This window comes from Zalophus californianus, chromosome 7 (assembly GCF_009762305.2).
Source record: "Zalophus californianus isolate mZalCal1 chromosome 7, mZalCal1.pri.v2, whole genome shotgun sequence".
Taxonomy (NCBI): domain Eukaryota; kingdom Metazoa; phylum Chordata; class Mammalia; order Carnivora; family Otariidae; genus Zalophus; species Zalophus californianus.
This window is the reverse complement of record NC_045601.1, coordinates 71,532,366-71,558,403: the sequence shown is the minus strand read 5'-3', so window position 1 is coordinate 71,558,403 and position 26,038 is coordinate 71,532,366. Positions and strand designations below refer to the sequence as shown.

General features: G+C 37.6%; 2 protein-coding genes across 5 annotated transcripts in view; one reads left to right on the top strand and one right to left on the bottom strand.

Annotated features, from left to right (window-relative positions):
* Positions 1–2,445, top strand: part of SLC35A1 (solute carrier family 35 member A1) — a 57,922-nt gene extending 55,477 nt beyond the window's left edge. Inside the window, exon 9 of the transcript XR_003521311.1 lies at positions 1,747–2,445. The gene's annotated coding sequence lies outside the window, so the exon portion shown is untranslated. The remainder of the gene's footprint in view (positions 1–1,746) is intronic.
* RARS2 (arginyl-tRNA synthetase 2, mitochondrial) overlaps positions 1–26,038 on the bottom strand; it is a 65,936-nt gene that overhangs the window by 26,903 nt on the left and 12,995 nt on the right. For all 4 annotated transcript variants that reach the window (XM_027601325.1, XM_027601327.1, XM_027601324.1 and 1 more), the window contains 5 exons: positions 23,841–23,914; positions 19,273–19,375; positions 17,850–17,933; positions 4,376–4,473; positions 1,130–1,185 (listed from right to left, as the gene is read on the bottom strand). In XM_027601325.1, the coding sequence (XP_027457126.1) occupies positions 1,130–1,185; positions 4,376–4,473; positions 17,850–17,933; positions 19,273–19,375; positions 23,841–23,914 (415 nt within the window). The remainder of the gene's footprint in view (positions 1–1,129; positions 1,186–4,375; positions 4,474–17,849; positions 17,934–19,272; positions 19,376–23,840; positions 23,915–26,038) is intronic.

Below are 26,038 nucleotides of genomic sequence, written 5' to 3'. Positions count from 1 at the left end.
TATTATCTTGCAAACCAACAAACCTAGGCTTTTGGAATGATTTTGGAAAAGTTACTTTTGGTATATGAGTTTCCATAGACCACAGTTAACAGTGTCTACCAAATAGGGCTGTTGTGAAATTAATTGAGCTAATACATGAAAACATTGAACACGGTAAATGAATTCTCAATATTATCTCTTGCTGGTTCAAAATTTTCCTTAACAACTTTCAAACAACTTTATTATGCTCTGTCCATCATTTACTCACTCCTACGGTATTGACCTGAGTAGGTAGCTTTTCACATACAGTATATTTTTTATATTCTTTTAAAAATCAAGTCATTTCCTCTCTTAAAATGCCCCATGAGATCTTTCCAAAAATGACAGGTGACTCCAGTTCAATAATAATCTATGCCACAAATTTCGGGTTGCTCCATTTCTTAGAAGTATTCAAATGACAGGTTACATAATTCTCCTTCAAGCATGCAATAGACAGATTTGCATACCAGAAGACAGACTGGATGAGAAAAACTTCAAAGTCTCTTCCAATTCTAACTGCAGGTTTTAAATTGGGCTACTGCATAATGTCATGTTTTAAATAAATGAAAATCTTAGCATATGCGTATACACTGAAGCATTACAACTATCAAGTTATTACAATAGCAATTTTTCTTAGAACAGTCTTATTCCAATTTCCAGTCTTGAATGCTCCAGTTAGTACTCAAATGATTGAGACTGAGCTTTTTTTAACTGAGATATAATTAATATACAATACCATTTCTTTTTTAAACCAAAGTATATGAACAAAAAACCTGGGGGGATTATTATTATTCCCAAATAACTATTTTCATTTTTGCATCTTTCAGATCTTTTCCATATGCATACATATTTTTAAAAAAAGTTAAAATTATTAACAAACCTAACAGTTAAAATCGGTTTCTGAGTTAATCTTTTGGTTCTGAAACAAACTTTTTTTTACTTCTAAGACAATTTTTCCCATTTTACATAATATTTCATTAGCATCAAGCTCATATAAATCTGAACTTTGTTTTTTGTCTTACTGTTATTTAAGCATTAAACCGTTAGAAAGCATTATAAAATACTGCCCCAAAGTCTGTTTAGTATTTTCTGTGAAACTAATGACACTTACCTATGATGGTAGAACGCAAATGTCCAACGTGAAATTTTTTGGCAACGTTAGGTGAACTGCAAATAATTGCAAAAGTTTATTTCTGTTCTAAGAACAAGAGTTCTAAAAAAATTAGGTCATGCCTCTACAGTTTAACACAGCTGGGGATTAAGGCCTTTGGTAATTTAGGACACAGATAAATGAAAAATTAGAAAATTTAGAGCAAAGAAATTAGAACTCAGAAAGAATCATCCTTAGTGAAATTGATCCTGTCACTCATGTGGTAGTACCATACACAGAAATGGCACACTTAGGAAGCAGATACATTTAAGGATTGATAAGAAGGATGAAGAAATTCAGAGATACTGTTTTGACACAAAAACAATGCAGATTATTGGGAATTAAATTTCATGTACCAGTTGTAAACCCTTTATCCTCTTAAAAATTACTGACCCCAAAGAAATTTTGTTTATATGGGTATTATCTATCAAAAGTTGTAATCAATAATTTAACAATAGCAAATGTTTCTAGAGGACTCATTACCTGACAGGCACAGTTTCATGCACTTTACCTGCACTAACCCATTTAATACTCGTAAGAGTTGTGAGCTAAGATACTCTTCATCTCTTACTTTACAGATGAGGGAATTGAGGCAACAAGGAAAAAGGATAATGAAGCAAATGTGGCAATATCTTGATGACTCTTGAATCTGGGTGAGAAGGATATGGGACTTAATTATACTGATGTGTTTTGTGTATGTTTGAAAATTTCACAAGTTTCTCAATATTAAAAAAATAAATTAGCTTGAACACAGTTGGATAAAAGTGGTAAAATGAGAGCTTAATTTTGATCTGTTTCTAAAATCTTATATAAAGGATATTACAATTTAAATACTTAATTCTATATTAATATGCGCACAATTGTGAAACTATGACACTACAAGAATGTTCATTTAATTATTATTTAGAAAGAAAGCAAATGTCCTTCTATAGGTTAAAAAATAAGGAATCTTCCACTTCCCACCAAGACAGATTAACAAGGATTGGACTTACCCTTCTGCCTTAAGAACCATAAAACCAGAAAAATATATGAAACACTAGTTTTATAAACAGGGCAGTGAAGGACTGTGATCCCTGACAGAATGAGAGCAAACAAGTTGACCCCTAGCAAATTAAATAGCAAATTTGTGAGCTAAAGCAGAGAAATCTACAGCATGGAATGTTTGTATTAGAAAAGAAGAAAGGTTTCAACCAGTAAGTAACCTAAGGTTCTCCTTTAAGAAACTAGAAAAGGAGGACCAAAGTAAGCAGAATAAAGTTGATTTTATTTATTTATTTTAATTTAAATTATTCATGGTAACAGATGTTTTTATTTAAATTCAATTAGCCAACATATAGTACATCAGTCTCAGATGTAGTGTTCAACAATATATCAGTTGTGTATAACACCCAGTGCTCATTACCTCACATGCCCTCCTTAATGCCCATCACTCAACTACCCCACCCTCCCCCCCACCTACCCACCCTCCAGCAACCCTGTTTCCTATAGTTAAGAGTCTCTCATGGTTTTTCTCCCTCCCTGATGACTTCCCATTCAGTTTTCCCTCCCTTCCCCTATGATCCTCTATGCTGTTTCCTATAAAGTTGATTTTTTAAAAAATAACAATACTATGAAATAAAAATAATAAGCCAGCTGGAGAGACACTGGGGAGAGAGAGAAATGCCTGGCCAGCCTTCAGATAAGCTGCCAGACAAATAAATGAGTCACCTGGATTTCTAGCCCCAGTACAGTCCCTAGATGACCAGAGCTACACATAATAACATGCAAGTCAAAGAACCACTGAGCTAAGCCATCCCTGATTTCGTGATCTACGGAGTCGTGAACATTAAAATGGTTGTTTCAAGACACTAATCACGAGTTGACACACTTTTCCTTAAAGAATCAGACAGTAAATATTTTGACTTGCAGGCTACCTGATCTCTATCTCAACTAGTCCATTCAATTCTACTCAGCTGCCATTGTAGTATGAAAGCAGCCACTGTAGACAACATGTAAATGAAGTGTCAAGCCTATGTTCCAATAAAACTTTATTTACAAAAACATGTGGCAGCTTGGATTTTGTCCACGGGCTGAACTTTGCCAATTCATATATTAAATTTTAGAGTAGCTTGCTACACAACTTTCTTTGAGGGAAAATGGCAGGCAACTTTGAGAGATGGCTTTAGTGCAATTCCTCCCTGGTGTGAAGATGACCTCATGAAGTCCCTCTCCTGTGATACAACTAATGTTTAAACTCAACTTAAAACATCATGATTGGGGTGTACTGGTAGTATGAGATTTATTCAATAATATTTGTATACTCCACAGGTGCATGAGTTTACTCACCAATCAGTCCTTATCATAAACAAACAAGTTTACTGAATCTCAGAGAATCTGTCTTTTTTAAGAGTTGCAGAGACCGTGTAAGTGTGGAATCCATAAAACATACTCTTGCCTCTGATTATCTAGGTTAACTAAGTTTGTTACCATAATGAATTATATTAAAGAATTAGGAAACTCAAATAATTCCCTCATCCATTTTTTTAAATTCTCCACAGGAATATATAGTTAAGAAAACAAAAGGGTATAGCAAGTTCTAACTTTCCAAGTGGGAAAACAGTTCATCAAGAACTCTTTCACTTTTAGGAAGGTAAATACAATGAAATATAGTATCTCTGATCTTTTCCATGAGCTGTCAACTGGTCAACTACACTCTGAAAGTGTTCCCTTTCTGTTTTGGTTACCTAAAAACAGTTCAAAAATTAGATGGATGCACTGACAGCACATCAGAAAGTTATTATGAGGATTATTTAGAGGCATACTAAAACTTCACACTAGTTTTCTGGTAATTTTAAAAAATATACATTATAAATACTTACAAGGCTTTGTTCTCTGGTTATCACATTACTTTAAAATTCTTAATATGGTAGTAACCATTACCTCGGCTTTAAGAGTCTACTAAAATGGAAGGACTATTTCTTCTAAAAAAAAAAGTTAACTATTGAATACTTAATTAAAAAAAACCCCATACTCACCAGACTTTTCTTATTGGGAGTCCAAATTTTTTATTCATGGCACAGTGATCAATTCACTGTAATATTAAGAAAATAATAAACTGGTTTTCTATTTTTCCATGTGTAATTTCCTGAGGCCCCAGATGATAATGGTAAAACACTTACCTGCCCAGCTACCTTGATTAAACAACACCTAAGATGAGTAAGCACTCACCTGAATTCAATCACAATCTTCTTCTGGGGAAGACCAGAGAAAAGCTCACTTTTTAATCCGTATTTTGAGCCATCGTTGATTACCTGTTGTAGTACTGTCTGAAAAGTAAAAGGAATGGAATTTAATGACAGGAAAAAAAATTACAATTTTCTTAATTACTTCGTTTACTCATTCTAATTTACAGAACTGAGAATCTCACAGCATTGTCAGCACCCACCACCTTCTGTTGCTAATGCTAGTCAGAACACTAATGACCACAACTAATATCTCTGGGGGCTCTGTGCCCTTCTTATACATCACATATATTCATTCATCCAGGAAACAATGATATAGATATTTTACAGATAAAGAAACTGAGTTTTAGAGAGGTTCAATAACTGCCGAAAGACCCACAGTAAATAGTAACACCAAAACCAGAAGGAGCATCTAATATGTATTGAATGTATACTATGTGCCGGGCACTGTTCTGAGCATCTCCTATGTTAACTCATTTAATCCTCACAACAACCCTAGGAGATAAGTATTATTTTTAGAAATGAGGAAAGAGAAGCACAGAGAAGTTAAATAACTCTCCCACGGTCACACTATTAGGTCATGTAGCAAAACCTTTTTCACTCCATTGCTAATGTGTTAACTACTGCATGCTGCTGCTACTTTTACAATACTAAGGATCACAAGAAATGGTAAAAAACAAATACAAAACTGTTATTCAAATGCCTACTGGCTACATAAGAAACGAGGAAACCTCACAGAAACAATCGAAACATATTCCAGGTTCATTTTTAGAAATGTACACAGAACTATTATATGGTTCATAAAATTCATACTTTGTTTTTTGCTAATGGTGTGATGCATTTATTTATAAATGTATTTATTTTTTAGTGTAGGGGTTTGAATTTACTGTGATAGGCTATTTACTCTTATATTGGTTTTGCTTCACAAACTGGATTCTGAGTCCTAAATATGTAGTTTACAATGTGAAGAATTTTACCATCACAAGAGTTGGTTAAGATGGTCACTTAATGGAAAAGGCACACAAAGCAGCAGGAGGGAGCAAAGCAATACTTTTAAGAAGCATCTACAAAATGCTAGGTTAAAGTCCAGACGCTTTTATCTTTAAGCCTCACAAACTTAAAAATGGACATTTCCCATTTAATAGATGCAAAAACTAAGGTTCAGAAACAGCATGTATTTGCACAAGGACACAGAAGAAATAGTATTTTCAAACATCAGCTTAGCTGGTCACTACTCTTCTCCTTGCAACCACCCTCCCTCCTTGGCTGTTACGATACCATGCTCTACTGACTTTTGCTTCTCAGTTTCCTCTGCAGGCTCCTCTTCCACTGCCTGCCATCCCACTCCCTATCCCTTTCTTGCTTCTAGCTCCTCACTTCATACTTCTCCCAGGTATAAAGTCCTAAGACTTCCACTACTACTTACCTAATAATATTAAATCTCTCCTGTGCCACAGACTGCTATGTCCAACTCCAAGATCTGAAGTGCCTGAGAGGTCCAATGGAATATACTCCTCTTCCTTCTGCATTCTTCATCTCCAGGAACTTTACCCCCTCACCCAGCTAACCAAGTCAAAGACATAGGAGTTCCTAAAACTTACCCTTTTCCCTCAACCTTCATAATCAACCACCTATTAATCACCAAACCCTGCACATGCCATCTCCTATCGTTATAGTTATCCCCTCTGCCCTGGTTTAGACCCTCATCATGTCAGCTATACCACTACAAAACAATAATACATAACTATCGCCTTATATAACATACACATTTAATTAAGTCTGTGTTCTACTTAAACCCTTCAATGATTTTGTAACATCTAAAAGATTTTATCAATTTCTGGTTTGATTTTTACTTTACATGCATTTCACCTTTACTTTGTTTCATAATTTTGAGAAAACTGATTTGTTAAAAGGCACATTGTAATATCCACAGAAATCACAAGGTAGAAGTGTTAGGGTCTTGTTTTTTGAAATAAACATAATATTAAAGTGAGGTAAATTTTATTAGTGTACTACTAAAAAATTATCAAATGTACCACCTGTGGTACACATAACACACCATGGAAAATGAAGACACAGGAAAAAGCTGAAATTCTTATGCAGGGCATAGAAGGCCCTTCACACTATAATTTGATATCCTCCCCCATGCCATCCTATGTGAGAACCATACTCTATCACCGCTGATTTCCAGACAATGCCATGTTCTTGACCTTCTGTACTCTGGCCCAGGCTGTCGCTTCTGCCTGGAATGCCCGCACTTGTATCTCCCAGATACAGTCGTCGCCTTCCTTTTTTATTTTTCTTAAGATTTAAAAAGAATTTTTATTTTTAAGTAATGTCTACACCCAACATGGGGCTTGAATCCACAACCCTGATAATCAGGAGTGGCATGCACCACTGACTGAGCCAGCCAGGCACCCCAGATACAGTCTTTATCTTTAGCCCAATTCAAGATTACCTCTTCACTCCTCAAGAAAGACTTATGTGTACCTTGCTTTACACTGGATTGCAACTTATACATGCCTCCCTTATATCCTTCATCACATTATCATATCCACTACAGATTACACTGTGATATTATTTTTTATGCTTTTCTTTTAGATCATAAGCTCCTTGGGGGCAGAATCCATGCCACTTTATCTCTAGATTTCAGTAATATAGTCCCTGGCAAATAATAAGCAGAAAGCTTATTAAATTGGAACACAAAAGTTTTAAACTATAGAATGTCAATGAGCTAGTAAAGTTGCTTGATATTCCAATAGACAAATAAGCTAGAGGCCCATCTATTCATCAATAGGTACATTAAATTGTAAGATGCTCTTATAAGGACTTCTAAGGAAGCTACTACTACCTCTTTGTTCTCTGGTCAATACTTGAAAAGTGTTTAATCATTCATTCCTGCCATGTGTTCAGCCACTTGGCACATGTGACTTGAATGCATCTATTGCCTTCTGGCGTAAGCTCAGTTAGCAAAATAATGAGCAGAATCAGAGCCATTTAAATTAGTATCGCTTTTTCTCTCTTTTTTCCCCTAAGTTTTAATAGAACATGCAAAGTTGAATTTGGCAAATAAAAAATACATGTGTACATATTAAATAAAAATGATGTTATCTACTGTGTACTTTTAAGGCACACCTAAAAATCAGGATTTTGTTTGCCTTTTTCCTTTTTAGTTAAACTCATTTTTTTTTCTCTCCTTAAATGAAGTAACTATTATTCTAAATTACTCTTCAAAAGTCATCTGTAAGCTACTGACAGGTGGAAGCTTGGTACCAAAGTGACAGCTCTTCACAATGTATGAATTGGTCATACCACCTTATAGCTTTGAAAAATTCATTATCTAGTTCCAATGATTTTGCAGTTCCTATTGTCTTTAATTTCACCTTCTAGTCTCCTACGTTTGAGGACGATTTAAATGAAGACATTATACTGCTGCAGTTAGTGATCCGAGCTTACGCTAACATTTAATCATTCCTGGTGCTGCCAGTGTTAATTCAATTGCAATGCGTAAACAGATACGTTTTATGCAAGTTTGTACATGTGTAAGCAATGACAAATTCATAATTTCCTCCTTGAAAAGTAAGTGTCGGACACAAGTCATTGGCTACGTGTCCATCCTGATGACTTTAATATGTAAAAATATGTATTAATAATGGTCCCAAAGGGTTGAATTCTTTTCTTGATGTGATCTGAAAAATTCATTAGACATGCAAATGACCATTGTTTAAAGCCTGAAAATAATGGAGCTTAGATGTAGAAGAATTTAGGTTTTGAACAAACAAGAATTATAATTAAAAAAACTGTAACTTATAACACAGGCACATTTAATACTCCTTTTTCTGACTATGGGTATTCACTAGTTTAGGATGTACCTTTATTGTGACATTGAGCAGGGCTACTGTGAGCAATCTGCTTATTCCTTTAATAAAAAATCACACTGAGGGGGCCTCTGGGTGGCTCCGCTGTTAAGCGTCTGCCTTCGGCTCAGGTCATGATCCCAGGGTCCTGGGATTGAGCCCTGTCTTGGGCTCCCTGCTCTGCGGGGAGCCTTTTTCTCCCACTCCCACTCCCCCTGCTTGTGTTCCCCGCCCTTCTCTGTCAAATAAATAAATAAATAAGATCTTAAGAAAAAAAAAATCACACTAAGATCCAGACCCTCAAGGCTACAATAAAGGGAGGATTTCCAGGTGAGAAAGAGTAGCTGGACCTCAAAGCCCTAGATCTTGTCCTTCTGCTGTCAACTGAGAAGGATTTGGGAATACTTTTAATAAGCAAGCTAGTGTGCATTCTTAAATCAGAGAAAATCTCATAGTTTGTTCATTGTAATAATAAATCGTGAAAATTAGTGGCCACTGAAATTTTAAATTAAGTAGACACATGCCTTGATATATAAGCCACATCTCTTTCAGTTAAGCTGGCTGTAAAGGCAAACTCCATCTAACAGCACATTTTCCTATCTCAGGGAAAATAAGACGTAAAATACTGCTGCCTATGAAGTAGACTGGAGTTTGGTGGGCACTTTGGTGAGCTGCATTTCTGCTTCTATAAAAATTCAGACTGTTGGGGCACCTGGGTGGCTCAGTCGGTTAAGTGCCTGATTTCGGCTCAGGTCATGATCTCAGGGTTCTGGGATCGAGCCCCACGATGGGCTCCCCACTCAGCGCGGAGTCTGCTTCTCCCTCTCCCTCTGCCCCTCCTCCCACTCATGTGCTCTCTCTCTAATAAATAAAATTTATATTTATTATTTATTTGAGAGAGAGAGTGCACGTGTGCAGGAGCATAGGGAGGGGGAGGGGCAGAGGGAGAAGGAGGAGAAGCAGGCTCTCCTGAGTGGGGAGCCCTATGTGGGACTTGATCCCAGGACGCTGGGATCATGACCTAAGCCAAAGGAAGATGCTTAACTGACTGAGCCACCTAGGCGCCACAATAAAGAAAATATTAAAAAAAAAAAAAACAACAAAAAACCGAGACCACAATCGGAAGAAAGAATACTAACTTAGAAATGGTAAATTAGACTCACTGGTTTACTAAATTAACATGAAATGTTATCAAGAGCCCAACAGATTGTAGAAACTTTTGAACAAGCTCAAAACAAATTTCCTTCTTGTCTTTGTGACTGATTTTGGTTAATTAATTTACCTTGAAGTAAGAAGGAAAAAGAGATAAAAGAAAAAATTCAAGGATCTAGAGGCAAGCATGTTAATGAAACTCCCCTTTGGAAGACTTATAGGGCAGATGGGCAAGTGACTATAAACTGTATAATCTTGGTGAGAAATTATATTAAAAAAAAATTTTTTTTAAAGATTTTATTTTCTGACAGGGAGAGAAACAGTTCTCGAGACAGTGAGAGAGGGAACACAAGCAGGGGAGTGGGAGGGGGGAGAAGCAGGCTCCCCGAACAAGATGGCGGAGGAGTAGGAGACCTAGATTTCATCTGGTCTCAGGAATTCAGCTGAATAGGGATCAAACCATTCTGAACACCTACGAACTCAACAGGAGATCGAACAGGAGAGTAGCAACAACTCTCTGAACAGAGAAGCGACCACTTACTGGAAGGTAGGACGTGCGGAGAAGTGAATCCGAGGCGATATTCGGGAGGCTAGACGGCGGGGGAGGGGCCTCCGCCGGCCACTTCTAGCAAGTGATAGAGCCGCGGAGCACAGGATCGGACCTTTTAGAAGTTGGCTCGGCGGAGGGACGTCGCTGCAGTGGCTAAGCGGGGGGTGGAATCCTCCCGGGACAGTGTGGTCTCAGGACCCTTGGGGTCACAGAGAGACCGGGGGTGCCTGAGTGCGCCGGAGCTCCCAGGTGTCAGAGCAGGGAAGCCGGCTGCAGATACGGACCAGAGTCGCGGGCTCTCAGCTCGGGGTTGCCATAGACTGTGATCTGCGGCCCAGTCGGGGCACGGCTCCCCCGGCGGGGACCCAACAGGCGGCGGATACGGGGAGGCTCCCCTTCCTTCCCGGGCAGGAGCGGTGCGGGAGCGCACTGCAGGGATCTGCTGGGTTTGGAGACTCCGCGCGGGGTCGGGTGCCAGAGATAGCAACGCTCGATCACAGGCCGGGTGAGCACGGAGTGCGGCCGGAGACCGGGGACATGGAAGTGACTGCTTTTCTCTGGGGGCGCACTGAGGAGCGGGGCCCCGAGTTCTCAGCTCCTCCGAGTGGAGATTGGGAGGCCACCATTTCTGCCCGGGTCCTCCAAAGCTGTACCGAGAGCTTGCAGGGAACAAAAGCTCCTGAGAGCAAACCAGAGCAGCTTCCTTAGCCCGGACCGACAAGGGCGGGGCAATTCCGCCTCCGGCAAAGACATTTGGAAACCACAGCAACAGGCCCCTCCCCCAGAAGATCAACACAAACAGCCAGCAAGCCAAGACCAAGTTGATCAAGGAGAATAGGAGAACTCCAGCGCTAGGGGAATACTGCACATAGATTCATGGCTTTCTTTTTTTTTTTTTTTTTTTTACCATGATTCATTATTTCATCAAAGTTAATTTTTGTTGACTGTTTTTTTTTTATTTTTCTTTTTCCCTTTTTCAACCAACATCTTATAAATCCCTTTTTTAAAAAAAAATTTTTTTTTTATTTTTCATTTTTAGAGTCATATTTTATCCCTTCATAGTAGTTACCCTTATTTTTGGCATATATATGTAAGTTGTTCTCTCTTTAAAATTTTGAGGTACAGTTTCTTCTAACAGATCAAAATATACCCTAAATCACTAGTGTATGGCTTTGTTCTAGTCTCCTGTCTGATCACATTCTCTCCCTTTTTCCTTTTTTTTTTTCTTAAATCTTCTTTCTTTTTTCAAACAACTTATCTTACCAAGTCCTTTTATAAAATCTTTTATAATTTTCATCTTTATAGTCATCTTCCATCCCTTCATTGTATCAACCCTTATTTTGTACATATATGTCTTTCTTCCTTTAAAATTTTAGGAGGCACTTTTTTCTAACAGACCAAAATACGCCCAAAATCTAGTGTGTGGCACTGATCTATGCACTAGCCTGATCATATTTGATCATATTCTGCCTTTTTTGTATTGTTTTGTTTTTGTTTTTATCTTTTTTTTTTATCTCTTTCTTTTTTCTTTCTTTCCCTTTCTTTTCCCCTGGTTTCAGGTCTTTTCTGATTTGTATACAGTATATTTGCTGGGGACGTTGTAAACCTGTTAGCATTTTGTTCTCTCATTCATCTATTCTCCTCTGGACAAAATGACAAGACGAAAGAAATCACCTCAGCAAAAAGAACAAGAGGTAGTACCGTCAGCCAGGGACCTACTCAATACGGACATTAGTACGATGTCGGACCTAGAGTTCAGAATCATGACTTTAAAGATACTAGCTGGGCTTGAAAAAAGCGTGGAAGTTATTAGAGAAACCCTTTCTGGAGAAATAAAAGAACTAAAATCTAACCAAATCGAAATCAAAAAGGCTATTGATGAGGTGCAATCAAAAATGGGGGCACTAAATGCTAGGATAAATGAGGCAGAAGAGAGAATCAGCGATATAGAAGACCAAATGATGGAAAATAAAGAGGCTGAGAAAAAGAGAGAGAAACAACTACAGGATCACGAGGGCAGAATTCGAGAGATAAGTGATATGATAAGACGAAACAACATTAGAATAATTGGGATCCCAGAAGAAGAAGAGAGAGAGAGAGGGGCAGAAGGTATATTGGAGCAAATTATAGCAGAGAACTTCCCTAATGTGAGGAAGGAAACAGGCATTAAAATCCAGGAGGCACAGAGAACCCCTCTCAAAATCAATAATAATAGGTCAACACCCCGACATCTAATAGTAAAACTTACGAGTCTCAGAGACAAAGAGAAAATCCTGAAAGCAGCTCGGGAGAAGAGATATGTAACCTACAATGGTAGAAACATTAGATTGGCAACAGACCTATCCACAGAGACCTGGCAGGCCAGAAAGGACTGGCAAGATATCTTCAGAACACTAAATGAGAAAAATATGCAGCCAAGAATACTATATCCAGCTAGGCTATCATTGAAAATAGAAGGAGAGATAAAAAGCTTCCAGAACAAACAAAAACTAAAGGAATTTGCAAACACGAAACCAGCCCTCCAAGAAATATTGAGAGGGGTCCTCTAAGCAAAGAGAGAACCTAAAAGCAGCAAAGAGCAGAAACGAACACAGACAACAGACAGTTAACAGTCACCTTACAGGTAATACAATGGCACTAAATTCATACCTTTCAATAGTTACCCTGAATGTAAATGGGCTAAATGCCCCAATCAAAAGACACAGGCTATCAGATTGGATTAAAAAACAAGACCCATCCATATGCTGTCTGCAAGAGACTCATTTTAGACCCAAAGACACCCCCAGATTGAAAGTGAGGGGGTGGAAAACCATTTACCATGCTAATGGACACCAAAAGAAAGCTGGGGTGGCAATCCTTATATCAGACAAACTAGATTTTAAAACAAAGACTGTAATAAGAGATGAGGAAGGACACTATATCCTACTTAAAGTGTCTATCCAACAAGAAGATCTAACAATTGTAAATATCTATGCCCCGAACATGGGAGCAGCCAATTATATAAGGCAATTAATAACCAAAGCAAAGAAACACATTGACAACAATACAATAATAGTGGGGGACTTTAACACCCCTCTGACCGAAATGGACAGATCATCTAAGCAAAAGATCAACAAGGAAATAAAGACTTTAAATGACACACTGGACCAAATGGAGTTCACAGACATATTCAGAACATTCCATCCCAAAGCAAAGGAATACACATTCTTCTCTAGTGCCCATGGAACATTCTCCAGAATTGATCACATCCTAGGTCACAAATCAGGTCTCAATCGGTACCAAAAGATTGGGATCATTCCCTGCATATTTTCAGACCACAATGCTTTGAAACTAGAACTCAACCACAAGAGGAAAGTCGGAAAGAACTCAAATACATGGAGGCTAAAGAGCATCCTACTAAAGAATGAATGGGTCAACCAAGAAATTAAAGAAGAATTAAAAAAATTCATGGAAACCAATGAAAATGAAAACACAACTGTTCAAAATCTTTGGGATACAGCAAAGGCAGTCCTGAGAGGAAAGTATATAGCAATACAAGCCTTTCTCAAGAAACAAGAAAGGTCTCAAATACACAACCTAAGCCTACACCTAAAGGAGCTGGAGAAAGAACAGCAAATAAAGCCTAAACCCAGCAGGAGAAGAGAAATCATAAAGATCAGAGCAGAAATCAATGAACTAGAAACCAAAAGAACAGTAGAACAGATCAACGAAACTAGGAGCTGGTTCTTTGAAAGAATTCACAAGATTGATAAACCCCTGGCCAGACTGATCAAAAAGAAAAGAGAAATGACCCAAATCCACAAAATCCTGAATGAAAGAGGAGAGATCACAACCAACACCAAAGAAATACAAACAATTATAAGAACATATTATGAGCAACTCTATGCCAGCAAATTAGATAACCTGGAAGAAATGGGTGCATTCCTAGAGATGTATCAACTACCAAAATGGAACCAGGAAGAAATAGAAAACCTGAACAGACCTATAACCACTAAGGAAATTGAAACAGTCATCAAAAATCTCCCAAGAAACAAAAGCTCAGGGCCAGATGGCTTCCCAGGGGAATTCTATCAGACATTTCAAGAAGAATTAATACCTATTCTCCTGAAACTGTTCCAAAAAATAGAAATGGAAGGGAAACTTCCAAACTCATTTTATGAGGCCAGCATTACCTTGATCCCAAAACCAGACAAAGACCCCATCAAAAAAGAGAATTACAGACCAATATCCTTGATGAACATGGATGCAAAAATTCTCACCAAAATACTAGCCAATAGGATCCAACAGTACATTAAAAGGATTATTCACCACGACCAAGTGGGATTTATCCCTGGGCTGCAAGGCTGGTTCAACATCCGCAAATCAATCAACGTGATACAATACATTAACAAAAGAAAGAACAAGAATCATATGATCCTCTCAATAGATGCAGAAAAAGCATTTGACAAAGTACAGCATCCTTTCTTGATCAAAACTCTTCAGAGTATAGGGATAGAGGGTACATACCTCAATATCATAAAAGCCATCTATGAAAAACCTACAGCGAATATCATTCTCAATGGGGAAAGGCTGAGAGCTTTTCCCCTAAGGTCAGGAACGCGGCAGGGATGTCCACTCTCACCACTGCTATTCAACATAGTATTAGAAGTCCTAACCACAGCAATTAGACAACAAAAAGAAATCAAAGGCATCCAAATCGGCAAAGAGGAAGTCAAACTCTCACTCTTTGCAGATGATATGATACTGTATGTGGAAAACCCAAAAGACTCCACCCCAAAACTGCTAGAACTCATACAGGAATTCAGTAAAGTAGCAGGATATAAAATCAATGCACAGAAATCAGTGGCATTCCTATACACCAACAACAAGACAGAAGAGAGACAAATCAAGGAGTCGATCCCATTTACAATTGCACCCAAAACCATTAGATACCTAGGAATAAATCTAACCAAAGAGGCAAAGGATCTGTACTCAGAAAACTATAAAATACTCATGAAAGAAATTGAAGAAGACACAAAGAAATGGAAAAATGTTCCATGCTCATGGATTGGGAGAATCAACATTGTGAAGATGTCAATGCTACCTAGAGCAATCTACACATTCAATGCAATCCCCATCAAAATACCATCCACTTTTTTCAAAGAAATGGAACAAATAATCCTAAAATTTGTATGGAACCAGAAGAGACCCAGAATAGCCAGAGGAATACTGAAAAAGAAAAGCAAAGCTGGCGGCATCACAATTCCGGACTTCCAGCTCTATTACAAAGCTGTCATCGTCAAGACAGTATGGTACTGGCACAAAAACAGACACATCGATCAATGGAACAGAATCGAGAGCCCAGAAATGGACCCTCAACTTTATGGTCAACTTATCTTTGACAAAGCAGGAAAGAATGGCCAATGGGAAAGAGACAGTCTCTTCAACAAATGGTGTTGGGAAAATTGGACAGCCACATGCAGAAGAATGAAACTGGACCATTTCCTTACACCACACACAAAAATAGACTCCAAATGGTTGAAAGACCTAAATGTGAGACAGGAGTCCATCAAAATCCTAAAGGAGAACACAGGTAGCAACCTTTTCGACCTTAGCCGCAGCAACTTCTTCCTAGAAACATCGCCAAAGGCACGGGAAGCCAGGGCAAAAATGAACTACTGGGATTTCATCAAGATCAAAAGCTTTTGCACAGCAAAAGAAACAGTCCACAAAACCAAAAGACAACCGACAGAATGGGAGAAAATATTTGCAAATGACATATCAGATAAAGGGCTAGTATCCAAAATCTATAAAGAACTTATCAAACTCAACACCCAAAGAACAAATGATCCAATCAAGAAATGGGCAGAAGACATGAACAGACATTTCTCCAAAGAAGACATCCAAATGGCCAACAGGCACATGAAAAAGTGCTCAACATCGCTCGGCATCAGGGAAATCCAAATCAAAACCTCAATGAGATACCACCTCACACCCATCAGAATGGCTAAAATTAACAAGTCAGGGAACGACAGATGCTGGCGGGGATGTGGAGAAAGGGGAACCCTCCTACACTGTTGGTGGGAATGCAAGCTGGTGCAACCCCTCTGGAAAACAGTATGGAGGTTCCTCAAACAGTTGAAATTAGAGCTACCGTTCGATCCAGCAATTGCACTACTGGGTATTTACCACAAAGATACAAATGTAGGGACCCGAAGGGGTACGTGTACCCCAATGTTTATAGCAGCAATGTCCACCATAGCCAAACTGTGGAAAGAGCCAAGATGCCCATCGACAGATGAATGGATAAAGAAGATGTGGTATATATACACAATGGAATATTATGCAGCCATCAAAAGGAATGAGATCTTGCCATTTGCAACGACGTGGATGGAACTGGAGGGTGTTATGCTGAGTGAAATAAGTCAATCAGAGAAAGACATGTATCACATGACCTCACTGATATGAGGAATTCTTAATCTCAGGAAAGAAACTGAGTGTTACTGGAGTGGTTGGGGGTGGGAGGGATGGGGTGGCTGGGTGATAGACATTGGGGAGGGTATGTGCTAAGGTGAGCGCTGTGAATTGTGCAAGACTGTTGAATCACAGTTCTGTACTTCTGAAACAAATAACGCAACATATTTTAAGAAAAAAGAAAAAGAAGAAGATAACAGGAGAGGAAGAAAGGGGAGTATGTCAGAGGGGGAGACGAACCATGAGAGATGATGGACTCTGAAAAACAAACTGAGGGTTCTAGAGGGGAGGGGGGTAGGGGGATGGGTCAGCCTGGTGATGGGTATTGAGGAGGGCACGTTCTGCATGGAGCACTGGGTGTTATGAACAAACAATGAATCATGGAACATTGCACCAAAAACTAATGATGTAATATATGGTGATTAACATAACAATAAAAAAATTAAAAAAAAAAAAAAAGAAAAGAAAAGAAGCAGGCTCCCCGCGGAGCAGGAAGCCTGATGAGGGGCTTGATCATGATCTGAGCTGAAGACAGACACTTAACAACTGAACCACCCCGGCGCCCCAGAAATTTTGGTTTTATAGTAATTTTCAATTCAAGACTGCAGCATTACTAAGCCAGACCAACTCAATACCAGTATACTTTTTTTTTACCAGTATACATTTCTTAAAAAAACAAAAAACCCCCACAGCCTTAAGCATGCATTATGATAAATTTTAAATTTCAATTGAGATGAAACTCTCAACAAAAGATCTCATACCACTGCCTATCCAGGATTACCTTGTCCTCCACAATCTTACATGAGATCCAATTCCTTTATGTCATTTCCCCAACTCCTCCAGGCCATCCTGAGTTTTCTCATCTTTCTTATGCTTACTGTATCAATCCACTTTGTTTTAATACTTGTTTTATTAAAAGAATAAGCTATATTATGGTTTCTTCTGTATAAATCTCATGCCTCCAACAGATTACAGGCTACCAGAGAGCCAAAACCAGCAGTACTTTTTGTGTATTCAATACAGAGTCCATTAATTCATTCAATAATAGTTATCTTACACCTATTGCATGCCAGGCACTGTGCTAGGAAGTGGGGATCCAATAGTGAGAAAAACAGATGCTATAAGCCCTAACGGAAATTAGAGTTTAAAGGGCAAGAGGCACTAATCAAATAAAAAGAATGTAAAATAGTAACTATGATAAGTTCTGTGAAGGAGAGATACCCACTGCTGGTAGAGCATATAAGCGAAGGGACAGAAAGGCACAACCCAGCAAATATCAAGAACTGAAGGGTAAGCAGGAGTTAACTTGGGGTGGCTCTTCGGGAAGGGGAATCAGAATGTGTATGGTTTTGAGGCAAGAGGAGGCAAAGTTTAAGAACTGGGGGAAAATCACTGTAGCTAAATCAGAGTGAGTAAAGGTGCATAGCTGGAACATAACCCATTCTTACCTTTGTTAATAGTTCTCTGTTAATTTTGAAATTTACAGTCCCTCGACCAGTGCTGATTTCACTCACCACTGTATCACATTTTAGCTGAAAAGAAAAAATCAAGTAAAATAAGTATAAAACAGGTATAATGAGATTTGTAGTTTTAATACTATCAAACTGGAGTCCAAAGGCAGCAGGTGCATCATATCTCTTAGTCATTATATCTGGACGTGGGCCTTAAGCCAATCTGTTCAATTCTATCACTCTGACAAATTTCCTTCTTTTCCAGCCTAGAACACTATTCTGTATTCAGAATCTCTTCCTCTTTCCCATTCCCTCACTTCAAATTCTCTATCTAACACAGAAGGAAGCCAGCAGCACTCCAACTCCACCTTACGTGCCCTGACATGCAGTGAACTCTTTGATATCTCACCCTCCTTGCACAAGAGCCACAGGACAGGCCATTCTGCTGGGCCCTACACTGCAGCACCTGTACCCACACATAAAATGGAAATCATTTAAATACTTGGTCTTCAGTGAATATACCTTAAAATTTTAACCAACTAGATTTCTAAGCACCTGATATACCCATGAAACCTGAAGAGATACCTGTGGTCACTGACGAGTCACTAGTCTTTATTTTTGAGAACTCACAGGAGATGGGGGAAAGAGAGAGGCTAAATACTGTAATTAGAAAAATTCTACTCCTGGTGTACTTCCTGATAAAAATCTGGGTTGATTTTCTGATCAAATAAATATTTACTCAGCCACCAAATCTCTTTGATTATACTCATTCTTTACACATCTTTTTCTATGATAGTGGCTTTCATTGTTCCAATCCTTCAGTGTGCCCAGTAGCCTGTGTGTCACATGTAATAACCTTACTTTAAAAACCCTATTTTTTATGGTATTACACTAATAATTCTCTATAAACCTTTCAACTCCTCTTATAGACACCAAACCCATCAGACAAATTAGAAATGAAAGAGGTTTATTAAATCATCTAGCCACTTCTCTGCAATCATGATTCTATTTACATCTAATCATTTTTCTCATATTTTAATGCTCATCTTCTCAGAAACTCATTTGAAAAAATTGCAACCCATTGCTAATTTATCAAGCTTGTTCTCTTAAATTCAGAAGTCCATCCAGCTTCAATCTGTAAATTTAATTAACATATCAGTCCTCCTGTAAGTAGTTAATCAAAAAATTGAACAATGTCAGCTCAAGAGGAATGCTTTATAACTAATTTGAAAAATCATCGTAACCTATAGCACATGGCTAAAATGAATTTAAATTTTATTTTCCAAAGTGCCTTGAACAACAACAAAAAAAAACCACTATTAAATTCATTATTATGCCTGGGACACCCTGTAGTGTTTTTTCTTCTTTAAAATAGTAAGTTTGTTACAATGTCTAAAAAAAGATAACAGTGCTGAAGTACCTTCTCTGCCAGTCTTGTGGCTTGAACTTGAATATCTGGTCTTGAATGGTCATTGTTGTTTTCCAATAGAGAATCCACACAGAGCTGAAAATCAGCTACTTCTCTAAAGACAGAAATTGAAATAGGAAAAAGCTATTGTACCTTAAAAACATTACTAGTGTAACAACAACAAAAAAAGACTAACCACTATGGATTCTCCACATGGATACAATTTTATCAGAAGGAAAAGGTTTTGCTTTCAAAATATAAAGCAAAGAAATTAGAAATATCAACTTGTATTTATTTAGAACTTCATCTTATAAAGTTCTTCCTCTTCTATTACCTAACTGTAACTTTACAATATCTCTATGAGATAGGTAGTTCAAAGTGTAATAAAAATTTAATTGATGTACAAACATCTACATAATTACCCACCCTGGAACATCTTCTGACATTTAATAGGGAACTAGAGAATGAGACTTTATGGGCAGAATATGTGGATTAAACCACTGTCTTGTCTAATCCATTGTCACTGACACAAAAAGACATATTTTAGAGGGGGTACAAATGACTTCATTCTTATCAATCTTGAAATTCAGGGACATGCCTAAAATATCCTCTGATATCTATTTCACATCACCTTAAACTTCCTAGTCAACAAAGACCACTAAGAATTTTCTTGAGCCTTGGGGCACATGGGTGGCTCAGTCAGCTGGGTGTCTGACTCTTGATTTTTGGTTTAGGTCATGATCCCAGGGTTCTGGGATTAAGCCCCATGTTGGCTCCATGCTCACATGGAGCCTACTTGGGATTCTCCTCTTCCTCTCCCTCTGTGCCCTCCCTCACCCCTGCCACCCCACTGGTGTGTTTTCTCTCAAAAATATGCATATATTAAAAAAATAAACTTTTCTTGAGCCTTAATACATTATCCACAACCTAGTGTGGATTATGCTTAACAACTCAAACTCATCTACTGACATTTGAGCTGTAACTGCAGACCCAAGTACATCTATTAATCAGTGTCTGTGATCTTGAATATTTTGCTAACCTCTCTTGTACCTTAGTAAAACGGGGATGATCATAGTACCTACTTCACAGTGTTGCTGGGAAATTAAGTCTTGGTTAAATAATACTAATCCTAGTTCTGATGTTAAATAAAAATGTTTAACAGTCCTGAGTCCTGAGCCCTGAGCCCTGGGGACATACCAATTCAATTCTTACACGACAATTAATTTTTTAAAGATTGACTTTAATTGTGGAAATTTACATAAGGTTTGAATGTATTTATTGTATTTATTCTTATCAAAGGACTGACAGTTTAGCCAAGTATTTGTGCCAATAATGTGGGAAACTGAAGAAATTAGTTTAACAAAATAAGAACAAGACACGAACACACAAAGACTTTTAAAAAATTTAAAAGTAGTAAGAGCAATAACAAAATTGAAATTATATAGATTTGAATATACCAAAGATTAAATTTTTGACAAAAAGCTAGGATACTTTGTACGAGGTGCAATATGACCATAAACCTATAGGATGGTTCTCAAACATCCAGGAAACACAAGGAGGTCACATGGTTTTCTACAGTTATCTGTAATTTTATTCTAGACAATAAACAAATGCATTTCAATTAAAAAATTTTATCTTAACAGAATCACAAATACTTCCAATTTGTTCAGTGGTAGAAGGACAAATAAAAAAAGATCACCCATTTAGTCTATTAAGAATAATTAACACCAATTTATTAAACTAGGAATATTTCAAACATGAATTCTGAAATTATATGAAGGGTTATTTGCCAGCAAGGAAGGCCCAAAAGAGAAATAAATGCTTCAGGTAAATGGGGGTAGATCAACCAGACTTGACCTACTTCCCCGTTTTCCCTTTTGGGAGGTTTTAGTTACATATCTACAAGGAACTTTTGCTTTGTCTGTTTAAAGAGGTAATTGTTGAATGTAAATTATGTAAAAAGTCAGAACAAAGCAATCTAAATGTCCATCAACAGAGGAGCATTAGAGTATTATTTAGCCATTGTTAAAAGAGCTATTTACCAAAAAAGAAAGATGTCAAGGGGAAAAGGGTTCAAAAATCATACATACAGTAGCTTTATAGCTATGTTTTTTAATTTATTATTATTGTTTTTTTAGAGAGAGAGAGTGCGCACAGGAACGGCGGGGAAGGGTGGAGGAGAGGGAGAGAGAGAATCACAGCGGACTCCACACTCAGCCTGGAGCACAACATGGGGCCTGATCTCAAGATCCAGAGATCAGGACTTGAGCTGAAATCAAGAGTGGGACACCCAACCGACTGAGACACCCAGGTGCCCCTCTAGCTATTTTTTTTTTTTAAAGCTGTAAGACACAATCAAAGAGAAATATGAAAAGTACATCAACTTGCTAAACATATTAGGGATGTTTTTCCTTATTCTTCTCTATTTTCCTGATTTCCTTAAGATTAGGTTTTGCTTTTGTGATAGAAAAATTAATTTAACTATCAAAATAATCCATTGTGAGGAAGGAAAGTGGGTAGGGGTACAGACAAAAAACACAACTGCTGTGTGCCAATAACAGTGAGTGATGGCACAAAGGGGTTCCATAAACTATTCCATCTACTTTCATGTTGTTTATTAGAAAAAAAAAGTTTAAAAAACAATAGCTACTTTTCCACTACTTCTGAGGAGTTGTTGTGGTGTTAAGAGTGAAATCCATAGACTTGAGTCTTACTGGCTGGTAACAAAGTCATTAATCCTGTCTACTACGATCAGTATTAAACAGGAATTCCAGCATAGTTGATAATATAATCCAGAAAATTAGGAGGCCTGAATAAATTGATTCATAGGACATTAAATAAACCATATTAACAACAAAAAATTCTCCTGGCGCTTAACAGCATTTTAGAATAAAGTGAGAAATACAGAACAGTTAGGCTTTGTTTTTGTACTGCAAAGGACGTCTGAGTTTATTATGGCACAACAGGAGAGATTTTTTATTTTAAATCAATTTAATAAGCAGAATTTTAGACCTGTAGCCTAGAAAAATTTTGAGATCCTCCCTAATATTTATTCTCTATAAAACAAAAGTATAGTGAAGTATGGTATCATTAAAGTAGAACTGCCCAAAGGAGCTCCAGGCAGGTAAAGAAAATCTTTTGCGAAAGATGGGCCAAGGGGCTCCTGGGTGGCTCAGTTGGTTAAGTGGCTGCCTTCAGCTCAGGTCATGATCCCAGGGTCCTGGGATTCAGGCTCGCGCTGGGCTCCCTGCTAAGCAGAGACCCTGCTTTTCCCTCTCCCTCTGCCTATCTATGCTCTTCTCTATCTGTCAAATAAATAAATAAAATCTGAAGAAAAAAAAATGGGCCAAGAATGTTCAGCTTATTAAAGGCCTCTGAAACATAAAATAAAAGCAGGTATTTTCATTATTATGCAAAATGCCATTTACAGATTTTATGAAACAGGTAACTGGCTTGGAATATGACATTAATTGATGTGTAATTATGAGATCCCCTTGGTCTGTGGTTACTTTTGTTCTTTTTTTTTTTAAGATTTATTTATTTATTTATTTGAGAGAGAGAATGAGATAGAGAGCATGAGAGGGGGGAGGGTCGGAGGGAGAAGCAGACTCCCTGCTGAGCAGGGAGCCTGATGCGGGACTCGATCCTGGGACTCCAGGATCATGACCTGAGCTGAAGGCAGTCGCCCAACCAACTGAGCCACCCAGGCGCCCTGGTTGCCTTTGTTCTTAGAACTCAATGTAAAGTAAGTTGCAGCAGGCCACTTTAAAGATGCTTTCTTTCAACAAGGCCACATGTAGCAATGCAGCCTTTCTCTTCCTCTTCCATTTACGTGTCTATTCTGGGAACAATAATATTCATCTTACACTCTCTTAAAATCCTGACAAAGTTAAGGAGACAAAATATTAGGACATAATGGTACTGATAATTATATCTTTCCAAAACTTGGGGCTTAAATGCCTACTATGTAGCTTATTTCTTGTCATTATTAATTGAGAGGGCGTTTTATCCAAGTACTGAAATTTTTCTAGCCAAATGGTAAAGAAGTATCAATTAGAAGGACCAACCTCACAAAGAGATACCTTCCTGGATTCAAGAAAGCAACTAAGGGTTATATGTAACCAATAGTTATCTATCACTAGCAGTCCTCAAATGGAATCAAACAAAAACCCCAAAACCACCAAAAAACCTAGCAGGTAAATATAGTACTATAGTATTCAAGCATCAGATAGGTGTATCATCTCTAAAATCCCTTCAAAAACCCTGAAATTCCAGCTGCAATCTTAGTCCTTTTATTTGCTGTCACAGAATTAAATTTTGACCTTGTTCCTAATTTTTCTTAAAGACTTTGCCATAATTGTCATTAACAGCATAAACATCAAACAACATAAAAGTACTAATTTAATGTGCCCTATCAGAGTAGGTAAAATACAGATTTTAATTTCATTATTCAAGTGAGTGGGAGTAATAGGTTACAATATATTTTATAGTTAATTTTAAGGTCTTTTCTGTAAATTGAAGAACGATTTTTTGCATATTGACAAAGTCAGCAACATTTCAAGTTGTTACAAATACTTAACTCTTTCCTGGAAATTGGAATTGCAGATATTGACTTGATCAAGTTTTCTGGTGGAAGATCCAACACTCTGGAAAGCTAAATAATAAAAAAATAAAACACAGCAAGATTGTCAATAATCCATACCAGATTTAATGGAATACTACTCATCAATAAAAAAAAATTCAGATATTTAACTTAAATGAGCCTCAAGTGCACTATGCTAAATGACAAAAACCCAACTCAAAAGGCTATATATGATTTTATTTACTTGACATTCTGGAAAACCCAACTATGAGAGAGTATCTTAAGCAGGCTCCAAGCTTGGTGTGGAGCCCCATTCGGGGCTCAATCTCACGACCCTGAGATCATGACCTGAGCCGAAATCAAGAGTCACATGCCCAACCAACTGAGCCACCCAGGTGCCCCATAGTATATGCTGATTTTTAAATCTAAATCTCAGAGTACAGTTCTTTGTTGTTTTGTTTTTTTTTAATTCTAGTCTTTGGGAACTACATTACTTAAAGCCCCTACAAAACGGTTATTTCCTTAGGTCATTTCCCTATAAGTGGATAAACATTTCCAATGCATTTATAGAATAAAGGCTATAACAGTTCATGTTTATACTACAAAATGTTCTTGCCAATCTAGGTACACCAATAATACAGGTTCTATCATAATTTCTCTTAAAAAAAAAAAAAAGGATTCAAATTTCCAGTTCCACTTTTACTAGCTATGAGTCACATATGAAAAATGGGGTTTAACCCTGTTAAACTAGGGTTCTTATAAGGATTAAGAAAAATGTGTCACATGATGCTAATAATGTTATCTTCTTCCTTTAAAATTAAGATTTTATTTTGGACATAATGTCTCCCAAATTTACCATAACCACTAAGATTTTATGCCTATCTTAAATATAACTAAAGTCTGCTGGAAAACAAAACGAAACTTAGTTACATTTTTAAAGCTTTTCAGCTGACAAATAAGTTTTGAACTTCAGTAATAAAATATTTACATTCAAATGAACAACACACAAAAAAATTCTGTTTCCAATATAAACTAAAAACTACTTAAAAATTGCATATTTAGGTTAAACGCCTGCCTTTGGCTCAGGTCATGATCCCTGGGTCCCTGCTCAGCAGGGGAGTCTGCCTCTCCTTCTCCCTCTCCCTCTGCCACCCCTCCCCCCTCCCCTCCTTTCTCTCAAATAAATAAAATCTTTAAAAGAATTGCTTATTTCTTGGGACGCCTGGGTGGCTCAGTCATTAAGTGTCTGCCTTCAGCTCAGGTCATGATCCCAGGGTCCTGGGATCAAGCCCCACATTGGGCTCCCTGCTCAGCAGGAAAGCCTGCTTCTCTCTCTCCCACTCCCCCTGCTTGTGTTCCCTCTCTCACTGTGTCTTTCTCTGTCAAATAAATAAATAAAATCTTAAAAAAAAAATTGCTTATTTCTTTTATTATATCTCAATTGCTCCAAAAAAGGCTCTGAGGGGAATTAACACATAAAAATAAAATGGAGGTGTAAAACCATACCAGAAAACCTAAGGTAAAGACAGTTACTTTGCTTTTTGGCTACCAAGGTACAAAAAGGAATCTAACTATATAATACAGTGCTGCCTGGCAACGAACTTTTCCTAAAAGTAAATTCTAAGACAGAGTTATATTCACAAAGATTTAAATACCAAAATAGAAAGTATCTTCAATAGTAGTTTTCCAAAGGCACAGAAACATTTTTATATAATGTAAATTAGAAAACCAAAATAAAGAGACTGAGACAAAAGGAGAAATGGAGAGTCACTGTTTACAATGAGCACAGAGTTTCAGTTTTACAAACGAAATGTTCTGGGTAAGGTTGGTGGTGATGGTTGCATAGCAATGTTAATGGACTTAACGCCATTGAACTGCATATTTAAAAATAGTTAAAATGGTAAATTTTGTTGTATATATTTTCCCATAATTAAAAACAAATTAAAAAACCTAAAAAGACTAGGATGAAGTAGTGGAATGAAGGCTTCCTTACATAATCTCCCACCTCCCACCCATTATCAAATTAAAATGAAAGGGGTGGAAGAAAGAATGGAGAGGTGAAGGAAAGGAAGGTAGGTAATAAATAGGCAGATTGGTTGGTTCTCCAGCAACAAATATAGAGGATAGGCACAGTCCTAAGTCAGAAACTTCAAAAGGGATAGCCAAGGAGACAAACAGCAGCTTCTGAAGAGGAAT